This window comes from Diabrotica undecimpunctata, chromosome 1 (assembly GCF_040954645.1).
Source record: "Diabrotica undecimpunctata isolate CICGRU chromosome 1, icDiaUnde3, whole genome shotgun sequence".
Lineage (NCBI taxonomy): Eukaryota > Metazoa > Arthropoda > Insecta > Coleoptera > Chrysomelidae > Diabrotica > Diabrotica undecimpunctata.
In genome coordinates this window covers 175,320,998-175,347,118 of record NC_092803.1, presented here as the reverse complement: position 1 = coordinate 175,347,118, position 26,121 = coordinate 175,320,998, and the positions used below count along the sequence as shown (strand labels likewise).

Below are 26,121 nucleotides of genomic sequence, written 5' to 3'. Positions count from 1 at the left end.
TAGATATTTTCAATCAGGACAAACAGGAGAATAGAAATATAAAATAAAAAAAGGGGGAAATAATTTAAAAACAAAGTTATGATACGGGGGTGAGATCATGATTTTCCCAGTAACCTTAAATATGACATAACGTCTCCATCCTTTAAATATTAATTGAAGTGTTTTTGCGCTTTTTCTAAAAATTAAAAGTTCGAAAGTTATTTAAGGTGGATAGTGTTATCTGAAAAGCAGTGTATATTCTGAATATATTTAGAAGGCAGACAAACCAGTAGATACACTTATGCTAGCAGCGAGTTAAGTCGAAATTATTACCATCACTGAACGGCTAATCTACCGCACATACACCAAGTGGTAATAGCGGCTTCCCACGATCGGCGATTCTACAGATCATCGCGCACAACCGATGAGCACAGACGGCAACGCACCGCAGACAGAGCTCTTCCAACCGTCCGTGACAGTACTGTTTACGATTTAACTTTATTTCAAAAAATTTAACTCTTTTTTTTAAGTCTTTAATCGAAATAGTACTATTCTTTAATTGATTTTTTATTCGGTTCCATGCATCGTATATATCGTTCTGGTTCTTATGCTTTGGCGCGGTAGAATTCCATAAACTTGGTTCATTTTAATACAAATTTAAAAAATCAAAATAATTTCGTTTGTCCATTCCATTTTTTAGCAAAAAACTTATAAAAAAACTGCGAAACGACTTTGACAACACTACAGACAACTATTTGTGTCAGCGAATGAATAACTTCTGACTTGCACTTGTCTGTTCAAACACGGTCGCGCTCGGAACGTGTCGCACGGGCATGTACCGCACCTTCGATGTTACCGACTCTCGATGGATAGGACGCACCAGCACAGACGTGTCTGTGCTACCACGGACGAGACACTTCCCACGGTGCGTCGGTGCGAGCTGGTCCGCGCTCGTCCGCATTATCACCGATCGTGGGAAGCCGCTTGTATTCATATTCTTGGGCTCTCTGATAACCTTAAATTGATCAATGCCCTTATTTTTCCTATTACTATATAATATGCAGCAAAAACATCTCAAAACTCTAAAAAAATCAATAGGAATAAGGTCAAAGTCTTCGAAATGTGGGTCTATAGAAGAATTCTACGTGAGTTCTGGACAGAACATAGAAAAAACTTGTCAATTCTGAAAGAGCTTCATATAAAAAACAGGCTATTAAAAAAAGTAAACCGAGCATATCTAATTTACTTTGGTCACATAGCTTGAAGAGCGGAGATCATGGATATATTAGTAGTAGACGGAAATATAGAAGGCCGAAGACCAAGAGGAAGATCTCTAACACGATGGGCATAACAAATGAAAACTATGGTGGGAAAATACGTACATGAAGGTACACGAAAATGGCACAGATCGCAGCCAATGGCCAATAATAAGTATTTTGCAATTAACTCGGTCAATTGTTTATGTAATTTAATTTAGAAACTCGCAAATTAGGCAACTTTTATGATATACAACCTTTATTTGAACTATTTTTCTCTGAAATGTATAAGAAATGTGATATAGGTAAAAAATTATTTTTTCACTTTTTATGATGGTTAAGTAAAACAAAGCAAAATCAACTGTACGGCTTCAAGGATTTATGATCAGCTATCCCTCATATAGCTTTCAGAATCTTCAAGAACCTGTATAAGATTTTTACAGGAAAACTATGATTTTTTCATAAATACACTGGGATATTGTAGAATATTGTTAATTAAGTTGGAGTCGTATTTACTTCAGTCTCCTTCGCATATTTTGCAATCCTATTTTAAATAGGCTACAAATAATATTTATTGTAAGTATTCCATCTTATCTCTTTTTCTGCCATCTCTTATGTTATTTTTGATATACAAACATACTTTTGTGGCCAAAACTTTTACAATATATAATTGATATTTTCCAACAATATGTCAAACTGTACAGCTTACTTATAGTACACATGGACGGTTCAAGTTAATAAAACTTTTTAATAGAACATTCTGTTTGTTTTATAAGTCATTTCTGTTACAAAAATATAAGTTTTCCAATGTCTTATTGTATTTTACTGAATAAAATAAACGTAAAATAAGCAATGGTAAAATTTTAAGTTCCCCAGAAATTATTTATTTATAAATAGCTCTTTTACCGTCAAGACATGACATGACAAATGTTTTGTAGGGTACAGTAAGTTTTGGAGACTAAAACCCATAAAGAACATAAATATATTTCAAGGTGCAAAACAATAGGATGTAATGTTTTTATTCTCCATTAATTATCTATTAATTTAATAAAATTATCATATTTAGACATTTGAGACAAGAAAAAACAAGTCCACAATTTATAAAACAAATTATTCACTTAATAGATAGAAGAATAAGCTTCAAAAATAATGACCCATTAATAAGTAGTAGGATAAGTACCGTATCATCCATCCATCATCTAATGTCTACTGCTAAAGATTGTCCTTATCATCTTGTTTCGAACCCCATTTGTTTATAATTTTTATTAATTTTCTTTACCTTTCTCTTTCTACTTATTTACTTCTTTGTGTAAGTGATCACCCGGCTACTTTATTTATCTTCACTTAATGTATATTCCAATAACATCTTCTTCTTTTTAGAGTGCCGTCTCCCTACGGAGGTTGTCAATCATAATGGCTATTTTTATTTTTGAACTTGCTGCTCTAAACAATAGCATTGTCCATTAATTATGTTTTTCTCACTATGTGTCCTCTCCATCTCTATTTTAGTCTGACTCGACGTTTCGGCACCCGTTTTGGGACCATCCTTAAGAGAGATATGGTTTCGTTCGAGTTCGGGGTCTCAATATGCCTACTCTTCTCACTTATGACGTACCAGTATTTGCTTACTGCTAAGTGTCAAGTGACGACCGGTCTTGCCCTGTGAAGCTGCTTTTATAACCTTAGTATGCGTGGGAACGGTATGCGCGGAAACGGTCTGAGTGGGCGAGTGAGATAGTTTGACGCAGAAGGTCGCTAAAGCAGCGGTCGTTTATTGCCGGCAATCTTTTAGCGTCATCGCTGGTGTTAAAGCTGTTATTGTCATCGCGCGTTTTTTAATTTCAGTTGCTTCACGAATATTTCTCGATTTTAAGGAGATGCTCGATGTTGGGCTAGGGCTAAAGTAGTATCGGAATGTTTTACATATATAGAATGTTCGTAAATACGGTTGTGAATTTGTCAGTTTGTCTCTCCTATGTACGTTCTTGGGCAACTGGAACAAGATATCTCATAGACACCATTGTCTTCATTGGGGATTACGGGTCTGACGAGATTGGATTAAACGAACTTGGAGTGAGTAGTAAAGATGGTTTTGGTGTTTAGAGGATTAAGAGTTCTACTGATTTAGTCAGTGACACCTTTCATAAAAGGTAAAAAAAATGGGTTGATCGGGCGGCAAGGTTTTTCAATTTTTCCATTAATTTAAGCTTTGTGGTAACCGCTTTGTAAGAGTGTTTGTCTTATTGAATTGATTTCTGATGATTTGTGATTATCGTTGCTAAGTCTTATGGAACCAAAACAAGAATGTTGATAACTGAATTGAGTTAGACAAGGTGATGATGTAAGTGGGCATTGAGATAACGGTTTGTATGGGTGGGTTTCCGGTACACGAAATAGAAAAAAACTGTGAGGTGGTAGTTTTTGAATAAAAACATGAAGAAAACGCAAAGATACTTTAAACTCAATTTCCATCATGAATTGAGTACTGGGATGTATTTTATTCATGTAAGAGAGGAAGAGATCTAATGTGTCTTTAATATTAGCTATTACGAGATAGGGGGGATTCCATTAGGACACCTTTAAGTAGACGATAAAAATGATTTTGGAATAAAAAGTAAATATTAGACATGCAGTGTTTTATGAGCGATAATGTGTCTTGGGGTATTTAATTTTTAGAGTCCAAGATGGTTTCATCAATAGCAATGTTAGTAAATTAAGAAATAATGCCAAAACTAACTAGTATATTTGAGTTTGAAATAAAAATGTTTTTTTAGAAGACCAATGAAATGGAAAGAACTTTTTGACAAAGGACTAGGCGTTTTCAGCTAGTAATTGTAAGGAGAAGGCGAGATGTTTTGCCAATTTCTGAATGTGGCAGTGGGATGTACTGACGATGGTCTTAGAGGGATGTTGTGCTTTGTGCTTATAGATTTTTAGCAGTGCGTATATTCTTGGAATTCGGCATGATTTTTCCCTGGGTATTAAAGATTTTTTAATTTCTGGAGGTGTACTTATTTATGATGGATTTTGATGTTTTTTCTAGATAGGTAATGAGATTGTTTAAGATGCGTTTGTATTCTGTGGAACTAGGAAGTTTGAACATTTTGTCAAATAAATTAGAAGGGTTAAGAATGACGGTGTCATTACCTTTTTCGGCAGGAAGTATGACAATTTCTGTTATAAAGTTCTTTAAGGACACGTCTTTCTTAAAGACTGATATTTGACGGTGGGGGTTTAGAAGTACGGAGAATTCTAACGACATATTGTCTGGCAACTTCGGCTTGGTTGGAAGGAAGATGAGAATATAGCTCCTTCAGTTTGACAATTAATTTTCTCAGTTGAGCTGGACAGAGAAATGATAGAAAAATTAAAGCCTCTTAATAGAGCTTTGCTATCTAAATCGGATATTGCTATCAGATAAGTTTAACCAGTTTGCGGTTTCAGGTTTGGGTTTTGTTGTTAGAAATATGTTGGGCTTTTGGGTGAGAAAGACAATCGAAAGTGTCGCATAATAAACCAGTTGCCTTAAGAATTTTGGAAATAGATGAAGAATTATTGTGATGTTTCATTTGAAGAGGTTTTTTAATGCCTTGATGGTCACGAAATAATTTAAGAAAAGCAAGGTCACAGAGCAGACGATATTTGTTTATATGAAGAATTATTAGAAAAAAATTTAGTAAAAATGAAAAATTGTTCATGTTTTTAACGTGGTTATTCCTTAGAACTTAGTAATTTTTATACCCAAAGTAAACCTATTACCTATTTTTATAGTAAACCTAAAGCTAGGATTAATATTATTCGAAGAGAAGTAATAAATTTTTGTATCAATTTGTTATTTTAATATTATTCATTAATTTTCCCTTTTTTTAAAGGCACTACTGGTTGTTGGACAAGAGTGGAACCAGCTACTGGTATGCTAGAACCACTGGGAGCGTCCCAAGAATTAAGACTGGATAATGTAATTTATCAAGAAGGCGGTGAATACCGCTGCGTTGGGCCTACAAAGGAAGCAACGAGAAGATTGGATTTTCTGAGAAACGCCATGTCTGTACAAGTACTTGTAACAGGTAAGTAAAAAAAGGTTTAGTAATATATGAATAAAATATACTTATATTTAAGACTCATTTAATAATTTTAAAACACTTTTTTAAGAAAACTGACAAATCTCTAAATTGCTTAATACACGTTTTTGTTAATTTAATAATAATTTGTTATTTAATTGAAATTTTTTGGACACAACAAATTATAATATTAAATTTTTTCAGAGGAAGAGGGCCCTCTAGACATTTTTTGACACAGCTGATTTATTTTGTTTCAACGAGGCAGCCATTAGTATACTAATGTATGCTAGCACTTTTAAAATGTGATTTTTACAACTTTAAAAGGGTTTATACCCTTATAACAGAGGTGTTGGCCTTCGAATGTTTTTAATTGTATTTTATGTCGACAATCACTCTTACATAAGATATTTGTAACCTATAAGACGAAGCTTTGAAGATTACATGCCTAAAGTACTCTACTGATTTTAATAAATAATTTTACAAACCATCTAGTTTTTTTGAGAACATTTACCTGTTGCCAGTTTAACCTATATTTTAGAAGTGTGTACAAGTCACACAGTCTTTTTTCAATCTCTTATCATTATTTACAACTGTATCGAATATTTTAGTAAGTTTTGCATGAATTCCAAATTTGTGTATGTAATTAAAGTATTTTATGTGTACTTTATGTATTTATCTACCAGCTAAATCAATAAATATATAATAAAAATATTAAAAGTATTCTAAAATAAATTTTATGTTATTTTAGGTAAAATTCTGCAGACTGTTTTTGTTACATTTGTTGTCAGAGAGTTGAACCCTAAAAATCATACGAACAAGCTGAATTTTGCAGCAAAAATTATATTTGCGACCCAAAAAATGTTGCAAAAACTAAATCTTGTGTTCTGTTTGTCCCTAATTGTGGTTTAGATTTATAATTTTAACATTTGACATCACAATTCTTTGCCTAACAGAAATTAAATGCTTTTATCCAAACTTGATAATTACAAGTCAAAGGCAATTGCACACCCACAAAATAGTACAACTACTTTCATTCATTGTCATATAACTGTCCTCTTTCTGTATAAAAATTTCAATAATTTAACGCACATTTCAAAAATATACCTCTTTAATAAGTATAAATAACTGTAATAATTTAAATAATATAAACCACCACTCTTTCATTCAACAAACAATAACATATACCTTACTAATATATCATCTGTTAACATCTCTCCCCTCAAGAAACTTCCTCGTTAATTGTCAGACAGTTACAACATTGACCGAAGATCACCCATTATCAGCAATACGGGATAGTTTAAACTATGTATCACCAATCATTATATAAAAACTCTTGTACCGGAATGTAAGTACTATTTTGTGTATTTCTAATTTATGACAATTCAACAGATTATCTTTTTACCAATTTGTGGGTTGTTACTTTGTCTGTTAAAGCAATTTTATGCATATTAATAAACACAGACATGTAATATTGGCATAATTACTATAACTTTTTTAATCTATATCTTTATAAGACAGTACCCTAATATGGGCTTTTTATAATTTCAGCATTTAGTTTACTTTGTACCACTGACCTGATGATGCTTTGCAAATTTTAGAAAGCGAAACAGGTTGTTTTGGGTAGTAAAATTAAACTGATTGTAAGTCTAATTTATTTCTTTTACCTCTTTTTTGTAGCTTTTGTAGAAGTTTGGTTCTTTTGAAAACCATACTAGTGCTATTGAAAAAATAGTTTTTGTCAAAACTTAAAACTAAAATGTATGCTATAGGTTTTAAAAGGTTTTGTCGGCACCGACAAAATTTTCAATTTCTAATTTAACTGAGCTGCCACCGTGCTTCGGAGGGTACGTAAAGCCGTCGGTCCTGGCTACGAAAGTAGTCGTTAAGTCATGTTAGGGGCGCTTGCGCGACCTGAAAACCCTAACACTAGACCTTAGCCAGAAGGTTACACAAACTTTACTTTAAAAAGTTATTGAAACTTCATAGTGGCCAGTCAATGAAAGGGATAGAGTGTATTGCATTCATGAGAATAATAAAAAATGGCAAAAGTTGCGTCACGTTTATTTATTTAACACCTTTACAAAATCTGAGTTTAGTTGCGGCAAAATATGAAAGAAAGTTGCATAAAGATTGAATACGAAAGCTGATCTCTTCGCATCTTTGTGTCGATACGACACTTGAACTAAAAGATATCGAATATTTACCTTCGAGCTGAAACAAATTTTATTGAACATGATTTCGCTCGCGTAAGTAATATTCAAAATCGACGGTCGCTCCAAGCGTTATTTGTGAAAGAAAGGTTCATTCTACACAAAAATTGCTAATAAACATTTTTGTTTAAAATTATCGTAGCTACATTTTTTATTTAAAACATTTTTTCTATGACGTAAAGATTCTTGGTAAATCGATTTTTTTGCGTTTTTGTCCCCCTACGAGGGGGTTTGGGGGGAAGCCCAGGGGTAAAAGTAGTAAACATTTTGGCATATTTTTGGGATCTCAAAATTAATATTCTTGGCAAAATTCAGCTTATTCGTATGACTTTTAAAGGCTCAATGACATTTTCGCCCCTGACGACTGGAGTATAATTATACAACGAAATATAATGACTAGACTTCGGCAAATATGCAAATAAAAATGTAGAAAATATGCGCATAAATATGCACGTGTTTACCCGAAAATATGCAAATATTTTACAAAATATGCATACAAATAAATAAAAAAATCGTAAAATAGTAACAATTTTATTTAAAAAAAAAGTGTACATAACTAAATATTTCCTACTATTTATTAAGATTTACATTTATTTTAAGTAACTACATCATTTTTAAGTATGAATATACTTATTTAGAATTATGGTAACAATAAATGACCAAGTGGTGTTCAAAATTTTCTAACAAAAACTTGTGGCTTCTGTCTGAGTACATATATTTATATATGGAAAAACTTCGTTCAACATCAACTGATGTAACGGGAGCATTTTTCAAACTAACCAAAACATTTGGTTCTAAATTAATTGTTTCCGAAATATTTCCAGCTAGAACACTGACTACTTCAGAAAGAATATGGTAACCTTTATTTTTTTCGATAGTAGCTTCAAATTTTTTTAAAATATCTTTTCCAATATTACCTCTGACGTTCCGACAACATGACGCAAATTCTTTTATTAATGCTGTACTTTCGAACAATGACAGTTTTGGTGATTCTAACTGAGTAATTGTTTTTTGAACAAAACTAAAATTTGATTTTATAAATGAAAGTTCTTGTTGAAGCAAGTTACTCCGAAAAGTTTATTTAGAATCCAAAAGGGATTGGGAACTTTCATCTGTTAACGTATCAATTATGTTCTTTATTTTAACAAAATGATCTGCATAAAAATTAGCTGCTTCTAACCATGTTCCCCATCGCGTTAAAATAGGTTGTGGTGGAAGAGGAATGTTAGGTAGCATTTCTTTATAAAGTTGAATTCTTATAGGAGATTTAAGAAATACTTTTTTGACACTGGATATCATGGTATTTACAAGAGGAAACTTTTTTCGTATTTCCTCTGCAACTCTGTTTAATCCATGCGCTACACAAGTAACATGTATTAAATCTGGGAAAAATATTTTTAAATTTTGTCCTGCTTTCACCATATAAGGAGCAGCATCCGATAAAATAAGCAGTAATTTATTAGAAGGAATAGTTGTCGGAAGAAAAAAAGTTGCTAATGTTTCTTGTATAAAACGCGAAATTGTTAAAGCATTTGTTTTCTCAAGTTGCTGGCATGAAATAAGATGAGATTTTGGTAAGGTATCTTCTTTAAGAACACCAATCAATAAATGAGCAATATACTTTCCTGAGGAATCAGTGGTTTCGTCTACAGATATGTAAAAATAATTATCTGCAATTTCTTCCTTAATATTAATTAACATCGACGAGTATAGCCCGTTCACATTATTTCTTCTTAGAGACCGATCACTTGGAACATTAAGTTTGCAATATTTTTTTAGAAACGAACTAAAATTTACATTTGCTAATTTTGAAAGCGGTATGTTTGCAGACACTAATGCGCGACACAAGTCTTCATTATAAGTTTCTTGCTCATCTAATTTTTTTGAAGTAGATTGGAAACATTTAGCCATTGAAGTTTGATGTTTTCCTCCTATTTTTCCTTTTTTTGCAATGTGTGAAGCAGTTCTCACATGTTGGTCTATCTGAAATTTCTTCTCACATGCTATCTATAAATAAAAATAAAAACCTTTATTTTAACCCAACCTTTAAAATATAAAAATATACAAGGTGTTTTTGGTTAATCAAATAACTGGTTTGGAAAAAAAAACACTCGCTAAGTGTTTTAAATGCAGTATTAATCCACAAATTAGTTTTTGTTACTAACCATTAGTACATCATATAACTTATTTTAAAATTCAACAAAAGTTTTTTTTTTGTTAATTCAATTACAATAAAAATAATTGTGTTTTAGAATAGCTGACTTCATAAAAAAAAAGTAAAGGTGAAAAATTTTTCTAAATACACACCATTGTATTTTACCATGGACAATTTTTTCTCACTAAAGGAAGCTATTTTTCATTTAAAAACAACCTACGAGTACTAAATTTCAAGTAAATACGTTTATTGGTTTTAAAGTTATTGTTGTTATTAACTAAAAGAATTTAATTTTTTTTAATTTTAACACCCTGTATCTCGAAAAGTAAATAAGTTTGACCCCTCATTAACTATATCGTTTTGTTCAATTTTTCGAGTAGAAGTATCTACAGTCAAACGTTGTAAGTGTTATTTGGAAACACCCTGTATGTATGAAATATTAGATATTTAATAAAAAATATTGGATACTTACAATTTTGCCACAGACTGAACAGTAGATTTTTCCCATATCCATAGACAGCTCTTTATAAGGTTTAATCCAAGTTGAAGCACTGGTTGTTTTAGGCATTATAAAATCACAATCTTCCTTTTTGTTACGCACAACGAGTGTTTACGCTTTGAATATCAAAACAAAAATGATTTACAAATCTGAGCATCAAATTAGAAATGTTTAGGTACCTAATTCAATAAACTGGGAGATTTTGGAAAATCCTTAAATTAGGAACAAAACTATTAGCCGTTTACCTGCTGTTAAGATACAATAAATTGTAGATAGATTTAGGGATTAGATCATAAAATGCAAATGAGCGAACCCTTAGCGATTATCCAATAACTGAATGCCTCAGTGACCGAGACTTTCTAAGAATGTTGAGGGCTACTTAAATTGATCTTCTTTGAAATTGTAAATGTTTTGTACCTGTAGAGATTACGTACTTAGATTATTTCTTGATTAAAATAACTGGTATGAATTGAAATAACAACAAGAATTGAAATAAATTGGTATGTTTAAAAATTTCAAATACAGTATAAAAATCTGAACTTTTATGCACTTTATGCAAACTTTTATACAAATATGCCAAAATATGAAATATTTGCATAAAATATGCACAATATGCAAAATATGCAATATGCATATTTGCCGGTCTAATAATGACCTATTATAAAATAGAGGTTTAATTCTTTGTTAGTAGGTATATTTAAAAAAAACCCTTAGAAGGTCTACATTAAAATAACAAACGTTTTCGGAATAATAATTCCATCATCAGGTTAAAAGCCTACAATAAGTATGAACCATTTAATTAAAGCAAACGTGATTGAAATTTTGACTAAGGTTAAAAAAGCAAAATGGTTATACTTACAGGTTAACATGCCTGAGCCACCAAAATATTAGGGTAATACCCTTTACAGAAGTTAAAGTTGCTAAAAATGTACATATTGTTGTTAAAAATGAAGGATGTTTAAGATTTTATTGGATTTAACTTCAGGCAACATATAACCATGTCTCACGTTAGTACCAGCGTCCGAAGGGTTGACCTCTTCAAACGGACTTCAGCTGGCAACTGATTGACAAGATACCTATGAACGGTGTCGAAAACAGAATGTCAATGCATCATGGAACAGTGTTAGTTATACATAATATTACTGCAGCCAACCGATTCAAAAGCTTTAGTGATGTTAAAAATGATAACAGCCATCCAAGTGTTGGGATTTAAATTTTTTTTTATTTTTTAAATTTTGGATATGAAAGATGTAAAATTATAGATGGAGGTAAATGTCATGTTTAAGAGTTTAAAAATTACCTCCATCGGTAATTTTACATCCTTCATATACAAGATTTTAAAAATAAAAAAAATTTTAAATCCCAACACTTAGATTGCTGTTATCATTTTTAACATCACTAAAGCTTTTGAAACGGTTGGCTGCTGTAATATTATGTATAACTAACACTGTTCCATGGTGCATTGACATTCTGTTTTCGACACCGTTCATAGGTATCTTGTCAATCAGTTGCCAGCTAAAGTCCGTTTGAAGAGGTCTACCCTCCGGACGCTGGTACTCACGTGAGACATGGTTATATGTTGCCTGAAATTAAATCTAATAAAATCTTAAACATCCTTCATTTTTAACAACAATATGTACATTTTTGGAAACTTTAACTTCTGTAAAGGGTTTTACCCTAATATTTTGGTGGCTCAGGCATGTTAACCTGTAAGTATAACCATTTTGCTTTTTTAACCTTAGTCAACATTTCAATTACGTTTGCTTTAATTAAATGGTTCAAACTTATTTTAGGCTTTTAACCTGATGATGGAATTATTATTCCGAAAACGTTTGTTATTTTAATGTAGCCCTTCTAAGGGTTTTTTAAAGAATTAAACCTCTTTTTTGTGATACGTGGTATACAGCCAGCTGCAGGAATTTATTTTCCTTGTGGATTCTATTACAAAATAATATTAACCAATCTGGTCAGAAACGCCTATCGGTTTTATTTTGGACTTCATAATAATAAAAGAGATACAAATTGGCTGCCAAAATTATGCTGCACCAGTTGCTCAAGAACGTGTAGATGTTGGCTTGAAGAAAGTCGCAAATCTCTGCCGTTTGCAATGCCAATGATTTGTAGTGAACTTCACAATCATGAAAATGATTGCTACTTTTATATGACATCAACTCGAGCATTCTCGAGAAAAAATGAAGATAAAATTATATATTCGAATATTACGTCTCTAAAGAGACCAGTTCCTCGTAATAAAAGCACTTTACTTACAGTAGCTCCAAATAATTCTAAGAAGATGGACGGTAAAAATATTTCTGGTCTACAGACTCAATTTAGTTTTGTTTTGAATGTACTTCCTGATCTTAGTATAGCTTATCTGGATTTTTAGGTGCATCAAAAGAACTTTACTTTCTAAACCAATCCGATTTGATCTTGTAAAAGAGATTAAGGGGTATTAAAATCTAAGGCTCGATAACTTGGATTAATAATAAAACATTGGAATTTGTTAGAAAAAGAATCCGAGAATTTCTTATTTTCGCAAACGGCAAAAAAATTATAGAAGTTTCCAAAGAGGTTGATTTGGTGTATTGTAGTGATGCCCCAGGGCTTCTTCAAGAACTAAGTTTCTCAGAAGAATATGAAGAACGAAGACTTTTTATTGATGCTTTTAAGATTAGTTTAAAAGCCATCGTACTTTAAAATGGTGATAAATACCCTTTAGGACCTCCCACTCATGCAGAAAGATGAAAGGAGAATATACAAATTTGGAGATATTACTTAAGAAAATCAAATATTCTAAATAAATGTGGAGTATATGTGCTCATCTGAAAGTCTGCTGTTTTTTGTGTGAATAGGATATTAATCACAAATAAAAAATTTATCAAAAAGAGAAAGCTTATTAACACCTGGAGTTAAAAATATATTTTAAAAATTTCTAGTGTCACTAAACTAGAAGTTTGCAAAGATTTACAAAGATTTTTGTAAAGGCTTTGAACAAAAATTGATAAATTATTTCATTATCTTATAACTCAGTTTTTTCGAATCAGTAACACAAAGTAAAAGAAGGAAGTTTTGTTGGTCCGCAAATACGAGAGCTTAGATAGATATAGCTTTTAATTTGATGTTAAACAGAGCATAAAAAAGAGCCATAATAGAAGTGTGCCATAATTTCCTTGGCAATACAAATGCAGACAACTACCGAGAAATCATTTAAAAAGTTCTTTATGTTAATGAAGATGTAGGATGCAACATGTCACTTAAGATCATTTTTTGAGATTTACACTTAAATTTTGTCAGTATGGTGAAAGATTTCACTAAGATTTATTACACATTGGAAGAGACTATATAGAGAAATGGTTAGTTCCAATGCTGTTGATCGATTGTATGTTGTTTCCTGGTCAATTTACCGAGAAACTGCAATTAAAGCAATAAAAAGAAAGAAAACTACAAAATAACTTAGATTTTATCATCATAAAGAGATAGATCTTTCATGAACTGTACCTGAAAAAATATTACTTTTACTGTAAAACCTAAACAAAGAACTTTATAACTTTTTTACAGTTATTACTTTTTCCTCCTCAGCTTTTCCCTTTTCAAGGGTCGCTGTTCCTTACTCTACGTCGCAACTTATTTCTGTTCACCGGGTCTTCTTCTCCTAAACCTTTCTCTCTTGAGTCCTTTGCCACACAGTCCTTCTATCTTCTCCTCGGTTTTCCTCTACCTCTTCTTTCATTAACTTTTAAGAGCCTCTTCATTTGTCCCACATGTTTTCATCTTTACGTCTGACATGACCAAACCATTCCAGTCTTTGTTCTTGAATATTTTTTGAGAATGTTACTTTCTTTGTCAGTACATTCATAGTAAGATTAAACAGGTAAGAACTTAGTGATGAGCCTTAATGCAAACCAACCATCGCAGGAAATCTTTGATAAATCCGACAGCAGTCCTTACTTTGGTGTACGCTTGTTAGGACATTTTTAGAAAATTAGTTTAGTGCGGCAACATAGAGCCTGTCATACGTCTGTGCGTTTTATGTTTAAGATTACACAATCTGAGGGGATCAAGTCGGCAATTGACAATTTGACATTAATCAAATAATTTCCAAGAAGACGCCACGTTTTCTAGTATTTTCACAAATTCACATGTTATAATAATTAGTTTGTATAAAAAGTTAATAAATAATTCTATTTACTCACACAAAATATAATTTACAGTCCACACCATTAATTACTATTATCTACCACAAGATAATCCAACATATTTTGGTCAATTCTAGCCGGATAGTGTGAGTAAAATAGAATCCATAGTTGTAACTAGAGGCTGTTCAGAGGTCGAAGACAGTCCCATTTACCATTTAGAGGATCCAAATCCATCAGTACATGTGAGTTTGTTCCATTTCTATTATCTTTAAGATTTGATCAAACAGTGTATTTGAATTTAAATTACCATAAACAGATTTTTCCATATTTTGATTGTATAACGCCATAGATTATCAATCAGCTAGTATTAGTATTCTAGCAAGGTATTTCTTATTATTATTCTTAAGTGTTGTTTTTGAAAGATTGCCATAAATCTTAAAAATGAGTAGCTTAGCCAACAATATAAGAATCAGAGGCTCTTACAAAGCCAAACTAACAAGTTTAGAGAACTTTGTGAATATATTAAAAAATGCTACACCATCTAGCAAACCTGAAATATCAGAAGTTCAGTTAAGACATGACTCTGGTAGCAATTTGTTAGTTGAATTTGATCAGATCCAACTACAAATTGAGATTGCTACCAGTGAAGATAAACTACAAGAACAAGTTGATGAAAGAGATGCTTTTGAAAATAGGTATTTTAAAGCAATTAGTTTTTTAAAAGATTACATTAACACTAATACAGTAATTAATACATTTCCTCCTAGTTCTACACCACATGTAGACTCATTAAATCATCTCTTGATGCCAAAAATGAAAATACCTGTTTTTAAAGGTGATTTTGAACAGTGGTTGGAATTCAAAGCCACATTTACCAGTGTAGTTCATTCAAATACCACACTTCCAGATATTCATAAATTTCAGCTCTTGAGACAATCTGTGGATGGATATGCCAAACGTATTGTAGATAAAATTGAATTCTCAGGAAATTATTATCAAACTGCATGGGATGCACTCTGTATGCGGTATGATAATAAAAAATTATTAGTCAATAAACATATTAAAGCCATTTTCAATTTAGATTCCATCCAAAAAGAATCACCTAAATATTTAAGGCATTTATTAGATAGTGTCTCAGATAGCATGTCATCCATTGACAGTTTACAGATTACAAAAAGTAGTTTAACTGACCTTTTATTGATTTATATTATTTCCAATAAATTAGATAAACAAAGTTATAGAGAGTGGAAGGAATGTCATATTAAAGAAGAGCTTCCTACTTTAACTGAATTTTTTAATTTTCTAAAAGTAAAAGTGGACACTTTGGAAGAAATTCAAGACCAAAGTAGTCAAAAACCTAATAACAATTATAGTAATAATTCTGGTTTTAATTATAAACATGCAAACCGTGATAGTCGAGGTGAATATCAAAAAAGAGTTTTCCAAGTTAATGTTGCAGAAAGAAAGTCTTGCGTTTTGTGTAAAGGTAACCATTTAATATATTCATGTATTGAATTCCTAAAATTAGATACAAAAAATAGATTGTCTAAAGTCAATAATTTAAAGTTGTGTCATAATTGTTTGAGACATGGACATAAAGCTGCTGAATGTACTTTAAGACCATGTATAAAATGTAATTCCAAACATAACTCATTAATACATTTTGAAAATAGTCAGCAACATTCAACTGACACTGCTTTAAAATCTCCATTAGATTCATCATCAGTTAACTGTGTACAAAGTGATGAGTTGCCACCAACGGTAACCCATCAGTTTTCTGCACAAACAATGAATATTAAACATACCCAAGTTCTTTTATCAACAGTGGTTTTTAATGTTAAATCCAATAATCATGAATTAATTCCATGTAGAGCAATTTTAGATAGTGGTGCTCAAACAAACTTAATAAAAGAAAGTTTTTGTAAAAAATTAAATATGTCCATGATTCCTACTAACCTAGCCATTAGTGGTATAAATCAAACAGTATCAAGTATTACCAAAAAATGTCAAATTACAATATGTTCCAGAGTTAATAATTTTAGTATTTCATCCATATTTTATGCTGTGCCAGCTATTTCAAATCAAATTCCTACAACCAGTTTTGATATTAAAAACTTTAATATCCCATGCAATATTCAATTATCTGATCCTTTGTTTAATGAATCTGGTAGCATTGATGCTATTATTGGTGCCCACCTATTTTGGGAACTCCTTTGTGATGGAAAAATCAACCTAGGAAAAGGTTTGCCAAGTTTACAAAACACTAAATTGGGTTGGATAGTAAACGGAGCTGTCCCCTATGAGACAACTCATGCAGTGTGTCATTTCACTAGAACTATAGCCGAAGATGAGCAGTTAAAACTATTTTGGGAAATTGATTCAATCCAAGATCCCATACCACCATCAAAAGATGATATTTGCTGTGAGCAAATATTTGAAACCACTACCACTCGATCAGAAAATGGACACTTTATTGTTCAGCTTCCATTTAAGTTTTCACCTGAATTATTAGGAGAATCCTTAGATACAGCAATTAGCAGATTTTTGTTACTAGAAAAAAGATTTTCTAGAAATAAGGAACTTAATGATTTGTATAAACAATTCATTAAGGAATATCAAGAACTAGGACATATGGTTAAAGTTAACCCCATTGTTAGCTTACATCCTTCTAGAAAATCATATTTTTTACCCCACCATGGAGTACTAAAAGAAACCAGTCTTACCACAAAACTAAGAGTAGTTTATGATGGTTCATGTCCCACTACATCTGGATGGTCTCTTAATGACCTACAGTATACAGGACCAAAAATCCAAAATGATATTTTTGACATCCTTATTAGATTTCGGCAGTACACATATGTGGTGTCTGCAGACGTGTCAAAAATGTATCGACAAGTAATTGTACATGAAGAAAATAGACCACTACAACAAATTGTCTGGAGAGACAATCCAACAGATAATATTGATGTGTATCAATTAACTACTGTAACCTATGGCCAAAAATCAGCTCCATTCTTGGCAATGAGATGCATGCGTCAATTAGCCTTTGAACATGAATCTCAGTTTCCTTTAGCTGCAAAATCCATATTAGAAGATTTTTATGTAGATGATCTGCTGACAGGATCAAACAATTTACAAGAGTTACAAATGAGATGTAATGATATTTTTAAAATTTTAGAGTCTGGAAAATTTATTTTGAGAAAATGGATTTCCAATAATCCTGAAACCATTCTTAACATTAATTGTAATGATATTTCCAACAATGTTATTAACATAGGAGATTCTGATAGTTTTAAAACTCTTGGAATCCAATGGATGAGTCAACAAGATATTCTTTGCTTCAAAATTTCTCTTACTGAAAATTCCGATCATTTATTTACTAAACGCCAAATATTATCTATCATTTCCAAAATTTATGATCCTTTAGGTCTGCTAAGTCCAGTTATATTAATTGCTAAACTAATAATTCAAACTCTATTTCGACTTCAAAAACCATGGGATGAAATAATCCCTCCAGAATTAAATAACAGTTGGACCAAACTGTATAATCAACTACCATGTCTAAATAAATTACACATTCCAAGACCAGTACTTGGATCAGGTCATAAAATTACAAGCATCCATTGCTTTTGTGATGCTTCAATGCATGCTTATGCAAGTTGTATTTATGTATGCAGCATAGATCCAGAAAGCAAATACCATTCTCACATTCTGTGTTCAAAAACAAAGGTTGCTCCTATCAAATCAATAACAATACCTAAACTTGAATTGTGTGCAGCTTTGTTAGGTTCCCAATTAATTGACAAGGTCACCAAATCTTTATCAATTCTAAATATGCCGATATACATGTGGTCTGATTCAAAAATTGTATTAAGTTGGCTAAAACTGGAACCTAGCCAGTTACAAGTATTTGTTGCCAACAGGGTAACAAAAATACAATCACTCACCAGTAGCGATAGTTGGCATTATATCAATACAAAGGAAAATGCCGCAGATATAGCTAGTCGTGGAATCTTTCCTGAATTCTTTCTTGAATCACAACTGTGGTTCCAGGGACCGCAGTTTTTAAGACAGCATCCTGATTTGTGGCCTAATGATTCAACTGATGAAGTAATTGAATTACCAGAGCTTAAACGATCTGTTCAAGTATCACTTCATTCCACTGTTCAGAACAGCTGGATTACTAATTTTATTACCAGATTTTCCAATTTGCATAAAATGAAAAGAGTTTTTTCATATGTAATGCGTTTTATTAGAAATATTAAAAATAAGACAAAAGCCCCAAGCTTACTTTTAACTGTGCATGAAACCAATGATTCTTTTCTGCTATTGATCAAACTTGTGCAAGCAGAATCCTTTCATGATGAAATTTTATATTTGTTAAATGATAAACCATTAAGCAAAAAATCCAGATTGCTTCATTTGTCTCCCATATTAGATAAAGGATTAATTAAAGTAGGTGGTAGACTTATGCATTCAACATTGCCAGAAAATGTAAAAACACCAATCCTATTGCCGAAATTTCATGTATTAACCAAGTTAATTTGTACACACTACCATGTCAGTAATTTGCATCCTGGACCACAGCTTCTATTGTCATTAATCAGACAACAATATTGGCCTATTTCTGGCAAGGTATTAGTAAAGCAAATTGTAAGACAATGTGTTAAATGTTTTCGTGTGAAACCTCCTCACAATTGTGTAAAAATGGGACCTTTACCCAATGAACGCATTACTCCAGCCTATCCTTTTGAAAATGTAGGACTTGATTATGCAGGTCCATTTCCACTGAAAGAAAAAAAGGGTCGTGGAAGTAAAATTTTAAAATGTTATGTTTGTGTATATGTTTGTTTTGTAACAAAAGCTGTACATTTGGAATTACTCACTGATATGACAACTGAATGTTTTCTTGCATGTTTTAAGAGATTCTTATCACGAAGAGGAATTCCTACCAATGTTTACTCTGACAATGGTTCAACCTTTAGAGCCGCTAGTAAAGAGTTAAAGTTTATCAAAACCTTTTTATATAAAAACCAAAATAAAATTAATGATTTTGCTTTAACAAAAAATATAATTTGGCATTTTTCCCCACCTTATAGCCCAAATTTTGGGGGTTTATGGGAATCAGCAGTGAAACAAATGAAGTTTCATATGAAAAGAACGCTTAAGAATGTAAATTTGACATATGAGGAATTTCTCACCTTGCTTACCCAAATTGAATGTATTTTAAATTCGAGACCATTGTTTGCCAAATCAGAAGATCCATCTGACTTGGAACCAATAACTCCTTCCCACTTTTTGACATTACGTCCTTTAGTCTCCATTCCTGAACCAAATCTCTTACCTATCCCAGTGAATCGACTAAGCAGATTTCAACATGTTCAACAGCTGCATCAAAGATTTTGGAACCGCTTTTCCAAAGAATATATCAGCCAGCTACACCAATCCTATAAATGGCACCACAGTTCTACCAACAACATTGTACCCGGATCCTTAGTTATCATCCGTGATACCAATCTACCTCCATGCAGATGGATTATGGGAAGAATAATTAAATTATTTCCTGGTAAAGATGGAGAAAATCGAGTAGCTGAAATCAAAACTTCCAATGGACTCATCACCAGATCTACACGACATTTGTTTCCACTGCCAATAGAAGATTATTAGTGTCGCAGTGTTTTATCTCGGGACTAAGTTTTTTTTGCTTTGATATTTACTTGTTTCCTACTATATTTTGAAGCATACTTCAACGCCGGGAGTATGTTAGGACATTTTTAGAAAATTAGTTTAGTGCGGCAACATAGAGCCTGTCATACGTCTGTGCGTTTTATGTTTAAGATTACACAATCTGAGGGGATCAAGTCGGCAATTGACAATTTGACATTAATCAAATAATTTCCAAGAAGACGCCACGTTTTCTAGTATTTTCACAAATTCACATGTTATAATAATTAGTTTGTATAAAAAGTTAATAAATAATTCTATTTACTCACACAAAATATAATTTACAGTCCACACCATTAATTACTATTATCTACCACAAGATAATCCAACAACGCTCTCTTATACATATCCTTCACGGACCTTACGTATTTTTCAGAAGCCCATTTCTCTCATATGTCTCCATAGCTCTTGTCCAGGAACTGTGTCGTAAGCCTTTTCAAGATATATAAATATCAAATGTAGCTGTTTTTTCTTTTCGCTGTATTTCTATATTAACTGTCTCAATGCAAACAAGGCTTCCGTTGTCCTCCTTCCTGGCATACATCCAAACTGTTCTCTTATCAATGTATCTCTCCCTAACCATTGCTCTACAGTTATCTCCTAAATTTTTATTGTGTGCGACATTAACTTTATCCCTCTATAGTTCTTACAGTCCTGAATGTCCCCTATATATTTTTTTACGATGCTGCCATCACACTCTCCCTCCATGCATCGGCAATCCTTTCTTCCTCATATATCCTACTCTTAATCTGCCGCACGTGGGTTAAGTCCTTTGATGACTTGTCCCTTGCTTGGGCAATGCTCTCCAACTCTTCATACAGCTGTGCACACGATTTTTCAGAAGAAGAAGAAAAATAGTTATCACTGTTAATAATATCGTTTTTTTTTATTAAATGAAGGTTATATGAAAAATATATGTGCTAAATTTATTCTCATAGTAAATTTCGTGTTTACAGCACCAAACAGAACGTTATTATGCATAAAAACAAAAAGGAGGAAAAATTTTTTTTGAAGATCAGTGTAATCTGTGGTTCTGTAAATCTTTACTATTTTTATCTTATGATTTTATTTTTCTTTGTCTCTTTTATTATTTTGTAATTATTTAAAGAGATTAATGAATTTTCTAAACCTTTTTTATAAAAACACTACACCAGAATAAAACTACTAAAATAAAAAAATAAGTATTAAAAATATCGTCGAAAGAAGCAATGCCAATTCTTCTTATTTACCTTTTGACCTTTTCTCCACCAACGCGTATCAAATAACATTTCACTAAAGAAAAAATCTTTCAAGATAAAAGAGAAACTTCTTTCTCGCTGAGACAATTCATCAGCCTAAAAGACTGGCCTACTTCGTTTACGAGCCCTGTCTCTCCTTTTGTAAGTTAGACAATAGAAATCCACTGTCGTCCTGAGCACAATAAATTCCTCTCCCATTTATTTACTGAGTTGTAACTCAGATACATTATTACGAAATCTAGTTAGCTGCCACCATAAATCTACGTTCTGCTATTCGCACATTTCATTAAGTCATCACGGGCATATCGAGAAATACAATTCATCTTAAGCTTTGTGGTTAGGTTAGATTGAGATATTTGTGGCTACTCCAAGATACGGAAGTGAATAATTTCTAAATCGAGTCATTGTCATAGGTAGATAACTAAAAATAATACTCGTCGAATTTCTCTCTTAATATATTTAGAAAAAATATAAACATAGGTCATGACTAGAAAACTAAATTGTTTCAATTTAAACCAAACAAATTTTTAAATAATATGAAAAAACTTAAATACTAGCCAATTTGGATTTCACAAGCAAACTAAAACACATTTTTTTATTACATTGTAGCATTGATAAACATGTGATGACGCGTGCCCGCCGGCAATGATAATCTGACAAACAATGTTGAGCAATTCCAAAATTCCAGAAACAATCCATCTTCTTATTTACCTTATACTACACGAATGTATAACTAACCGATCCAACTCTCTCTCTCTTTCTCCCTCTCCCTCTCTCTCTCTCTCTCTCTCTCTCTCTCTCTTTCCTTAAGAACCTTTATCTGTGCACTAAAACCCTTACGTAACAGATTCTGGGCATCATTTATGAAACTTGGAACTTCCAGGACCTACCTTTAATTCAGAAAATGCAAAGCGGAGTTTTTAAACAAATTGTATATAAAAACGTAACTATGATAGTACAACTAGATGAAAATACAAATCTCATCTTCATTAAAAGAGGAGTAAGACAAGGAGTAATACCTCCAAAATTTTTTTAGTCTAGCCCTAGAAGACGTCTTCAAAACTACAAATTGGTCAAAATATGGCATCAACGGTAATGGCAACAAGTTAAACCACCTCAGATTCGCTAACAATTCTAAGTGATTCATCGTGATTCTAGCGAGCACATTCGAAGAATTACAAATTAGGATAGTAGAACTCGGTCTTAAAATGAATATGACAAAAACAAAAACAATGATTAAAACAAACGATCAATGACATACATAAATAGCCATGAAATAGAACAAGTAGAGAAATATAACTACCTAGGCCAAATTCTGAAACTTGACAAAGAGAACCAAAGTGCGGAAATCACTAAAGGAGCAAAGTGTTGCAAAGGTGAGCAAAGAGGAACAATGCATCCTTCCTGTCATGATCGGATAAAAAGAGGAGCGACTGGGTAAGATCAAAAACAAAAGTTGAGAGTATCAAAAATTGCCAAACTCAAATAGAGCTTCGAAGGTCACACTGCTAGACAAAAACACCAACGTTGAAATACCACAATAGAACATTGGAGATCTTATAAAGATAGACGATCAAGAGGAAGACCACAGATGAGATGGGGAGACGATATAAAGAGAATAGCCGGAACAAATTGGAAATGTATGTTGCTCAGGATAGGGATTGATGGAAGGGGGGAGCGGCCTATGTCCAAAAATATACTATAGAAGGATAAGAAGAAGAAGAAGAAGAAGAAAAAGAAGAATAAAAAGAAGTAGAAGAAGAATTCACAAATTAAATCAATTAAAATTCATTTTAGGCCTTTTTGCTTTTTATAATATAAAAACTATAACTGTATAATATATTAATTTAGATAAATAGAAACAAAGCCTTATAAATTCTAAGAAATCAGTATACGAGATATATTTTGTATAATTTAAATTTTCCGTAGTACCTTTGAGTTTAATATACAATATACCACAGATATTTACTATCACAATTTCCCTCGTTTATGTGTATAATATACATAATTGTGTTTAATGGATCGAAAAATACCCTTAAATCCCTAATGAACTTTCTGCTTCTAATTGGTTGATCTTTTGGAAAATCGACATAATTAGTATTGATTTAGTTTCGTAGAGCAATAAAGTTTGTTAAAGTTGGCATAAATGTGAATGTTATTAGTATAGTGGATAATTTTTTTAGGTTTTTTGCGGGTACTTATACAGTGAGTTTATGTAACACGGTAATACATTGTATTTTTACTTTAGAGAAAATCAAATTGACATTTTGAAAACATACCATTGTCATCTCGGGATGATTAACAAGGGTCTATGCACCTTTTGAATCCTCGGACGCTCTGTAGGAGGATATATCTGTCGAGAGCTCCTCTACCCAAGTCCATTTGCTGGGGATGGACTTGTAAAATGTTCATCTTCGGTGTCTTGCCTTGAAAAAGGCAAGATATTTCTTACATGACGAAGAATTGTCGAAATAATAACACCAAATTTGCAGTTAAAATACTTCAAAGCCACAGAGTATGGAAAATAACAGGAAGCAGTGCCTCTAGAGCAGTGATTCCCAACGGGGGGGCGATTTGAGATATTTAGAGGGGCGATAGAGCGAAGGGGGCGATATGGGGGTCGACAGAGAAAAGGGGGCGACAAGGGGGGCGTTTAGCATCCGGAAAACGAGAAATGGGTAATTGAGAAAAATAAGAAAAGAGAAAAAAATACAATACTTTCGATCGGATATCCATAGGATAATAAAAAGTAAATATATGTATACCAATGCAGGTAATAATAACACAAACATCTTGTCTAGTCACAGAGAGCTATGAATCATAATACAATTTAATTCTATACATTATCGTTATATGTAATTATACATTATAACGAATTCTTCATTTTCCTTTGATCGAGCTTTCGTATTGTGCGATCATCCTCACAAAAGAGAAAGAGAGAGAAGTGGGATAAGAATGATGAGAAGTAGGTACCGCTCCTGCCGATCTGACTCGAACAAAAAGCGAACGGCCGAGGTTGTCGTCGCTTCAAACGCGGAGTCTTTCGTTCCCGAGTTTTGTATTGTGGTATATAGTTGTTTTGTTTCAACTGACACTCATTGTGTTCAGTGAGTTGTTATTTTAATAAAGATACTGTGATTTATTTGTGAAACTGTTAAGTCTGTCCTTCAATTCGGACATAACCACTTATCTTATCGAACACGAGGCGTCACAATATTAGAATAATTATTAGTCACAATGTTAGAATTCGGACAGAGACGTCGACGCGTGGCAATATAATTATTTATTGAGAATTGCGAGATAGTGTTTTTATCCTTTGCCTTCTCAATAAGGTGTAATTAATTACTCTTTTGTTTTGCTCTCAAAATGTCAGCACCTAAAAAAAAGTGCCGGTAGTACTCAACGGAATATTTAAAATATGGATTCATTGATTTGCCAGGAAATAAGAATCTACCAGTTATCAAAGAGATAGTTGATACTATGTTGGAACCCAGTCAGGCCAGCCAAGTAACAGATGCAGTTCCTTTCAGCAATAATACTGTCTCCAGAAGGATGGATGAAATGGGAGCGAATGTCGAAGATATTCTCTGCAGCAAATTGAAAAGCAGAGAGTTTACTGTGCAACTTAACGCGAGTACCCTGAGTGACAGCAAAGCTTTGCTGCTGTCATATGTCCGATTTATTGACGACAATGGAGAAATGGCCGAGGAAATGCTATTTGTTAGAAGTCTGATTACTGATACAAAAGGATCTTCCATATTTGAGGTCGTTAAGAGATTTTTTGAGGAAAAAGAGATTCCCTTATTAAATATAATCTCCTATGCTACCGACGGTGCAGCAGCAATGACAGGGCGCCATCGGGGATTTATTGCACATCTGAAACAAGCAGTACCTGGAATTTTGTGTGTTCACTGCGTCATTCACAGAGAGCATTTGGCTGCCAAGAATTTGAGTAGGAGGTTGCACGATTCTCTTTGACTTGTCATAGATGCGGTAAATAAAATTAAAGCAAAACCAAATAATGATCGAATATTTCGTACACTTTGTGAACAAAATGATGAGATATTTAATACATTGCTACTACATACGGAAGTCCGCTAGCTTTCTAAAGGCAATTGCTTAAGGCGGTTCTTTAGTCTCATGGATAATGCTATTGAATTTCTTAATACTACTGACCCCACAGTAAGTACAGAACTACAAGAGAAGCGAAATGACATCGCTTACTTATGAGATATTTTCCAAAAATTAAAAGAAATGAACCTGCAGGGGAAGAACATAAATATGGCCAAAGCGAAGGGAGTAGTCGGAGCATTCATTGACAAACTATCTATTTTTGAAGAAAATATGCAGAGAAGAGATCTGACCAAATTCCCCAACTTAAAATCTTCTTGTGGTGATTCTGAGGATCTTCAAACATACTGCCTCCACCTTCAAATACTGAAAGAAGATCTGCAGTCCCGATTCCAAGTTTTGACTAGTCTGAAAGTGCCAACTTGGTTTATCAATCCTTTCAGCGTGGAAGTTTCAAACGGTATGTCCTCTTCAAGAAAACTTGATTGTTTTAACACATGATGTTGAAATTGAAAGTTTGTTTCGGGAGTGTAGGCACGAAAGATTTTGGCCGCCGATAAAAAAAGTGTATCCAATCTTGTGGAATGCAATCAAATTATTATTATTGGCATTTCTCACAACATATCTAGTGGAGAAAGGTTTTAGTTCTGTGTGTATATTGAAAAACAGACCAAGAAATAGGCTCGACATAATAGAAAGAGGGGATTTGAGGTTGTTATTAACCAACATTGAGCCAGACATAAAGAAATTATGTGAGGGACACCAAGCCCAAGAAAGCCATTAACAATTCTT

At 32.6% G+C, this 26,121-nt stretch overlaps 1 protein-coding gene across 1 annotated transcript in view; it reads left to right on the top strand.

Annotated features, from left to right (window-relative positions):
* Positions 1 to 26,121, top strand: part of tei (irregular chiasm C-roughest protein teiresias) — a 578,605-nt gene that overhangs the window by 269,230 nt on the left and 283,254 nt on the right. The window contains exon 6 of the mRNA XM_072525284.1: positions 5,108 to 5,302. Within this exon, the coding sequence (XP_072381385.1) occupies positions 5,108 to 5,302 (195 nt within the window). The remainder of the gene's footprint in view (positions 1 to 5,107; positions 5,303 to 26,121) is intronic.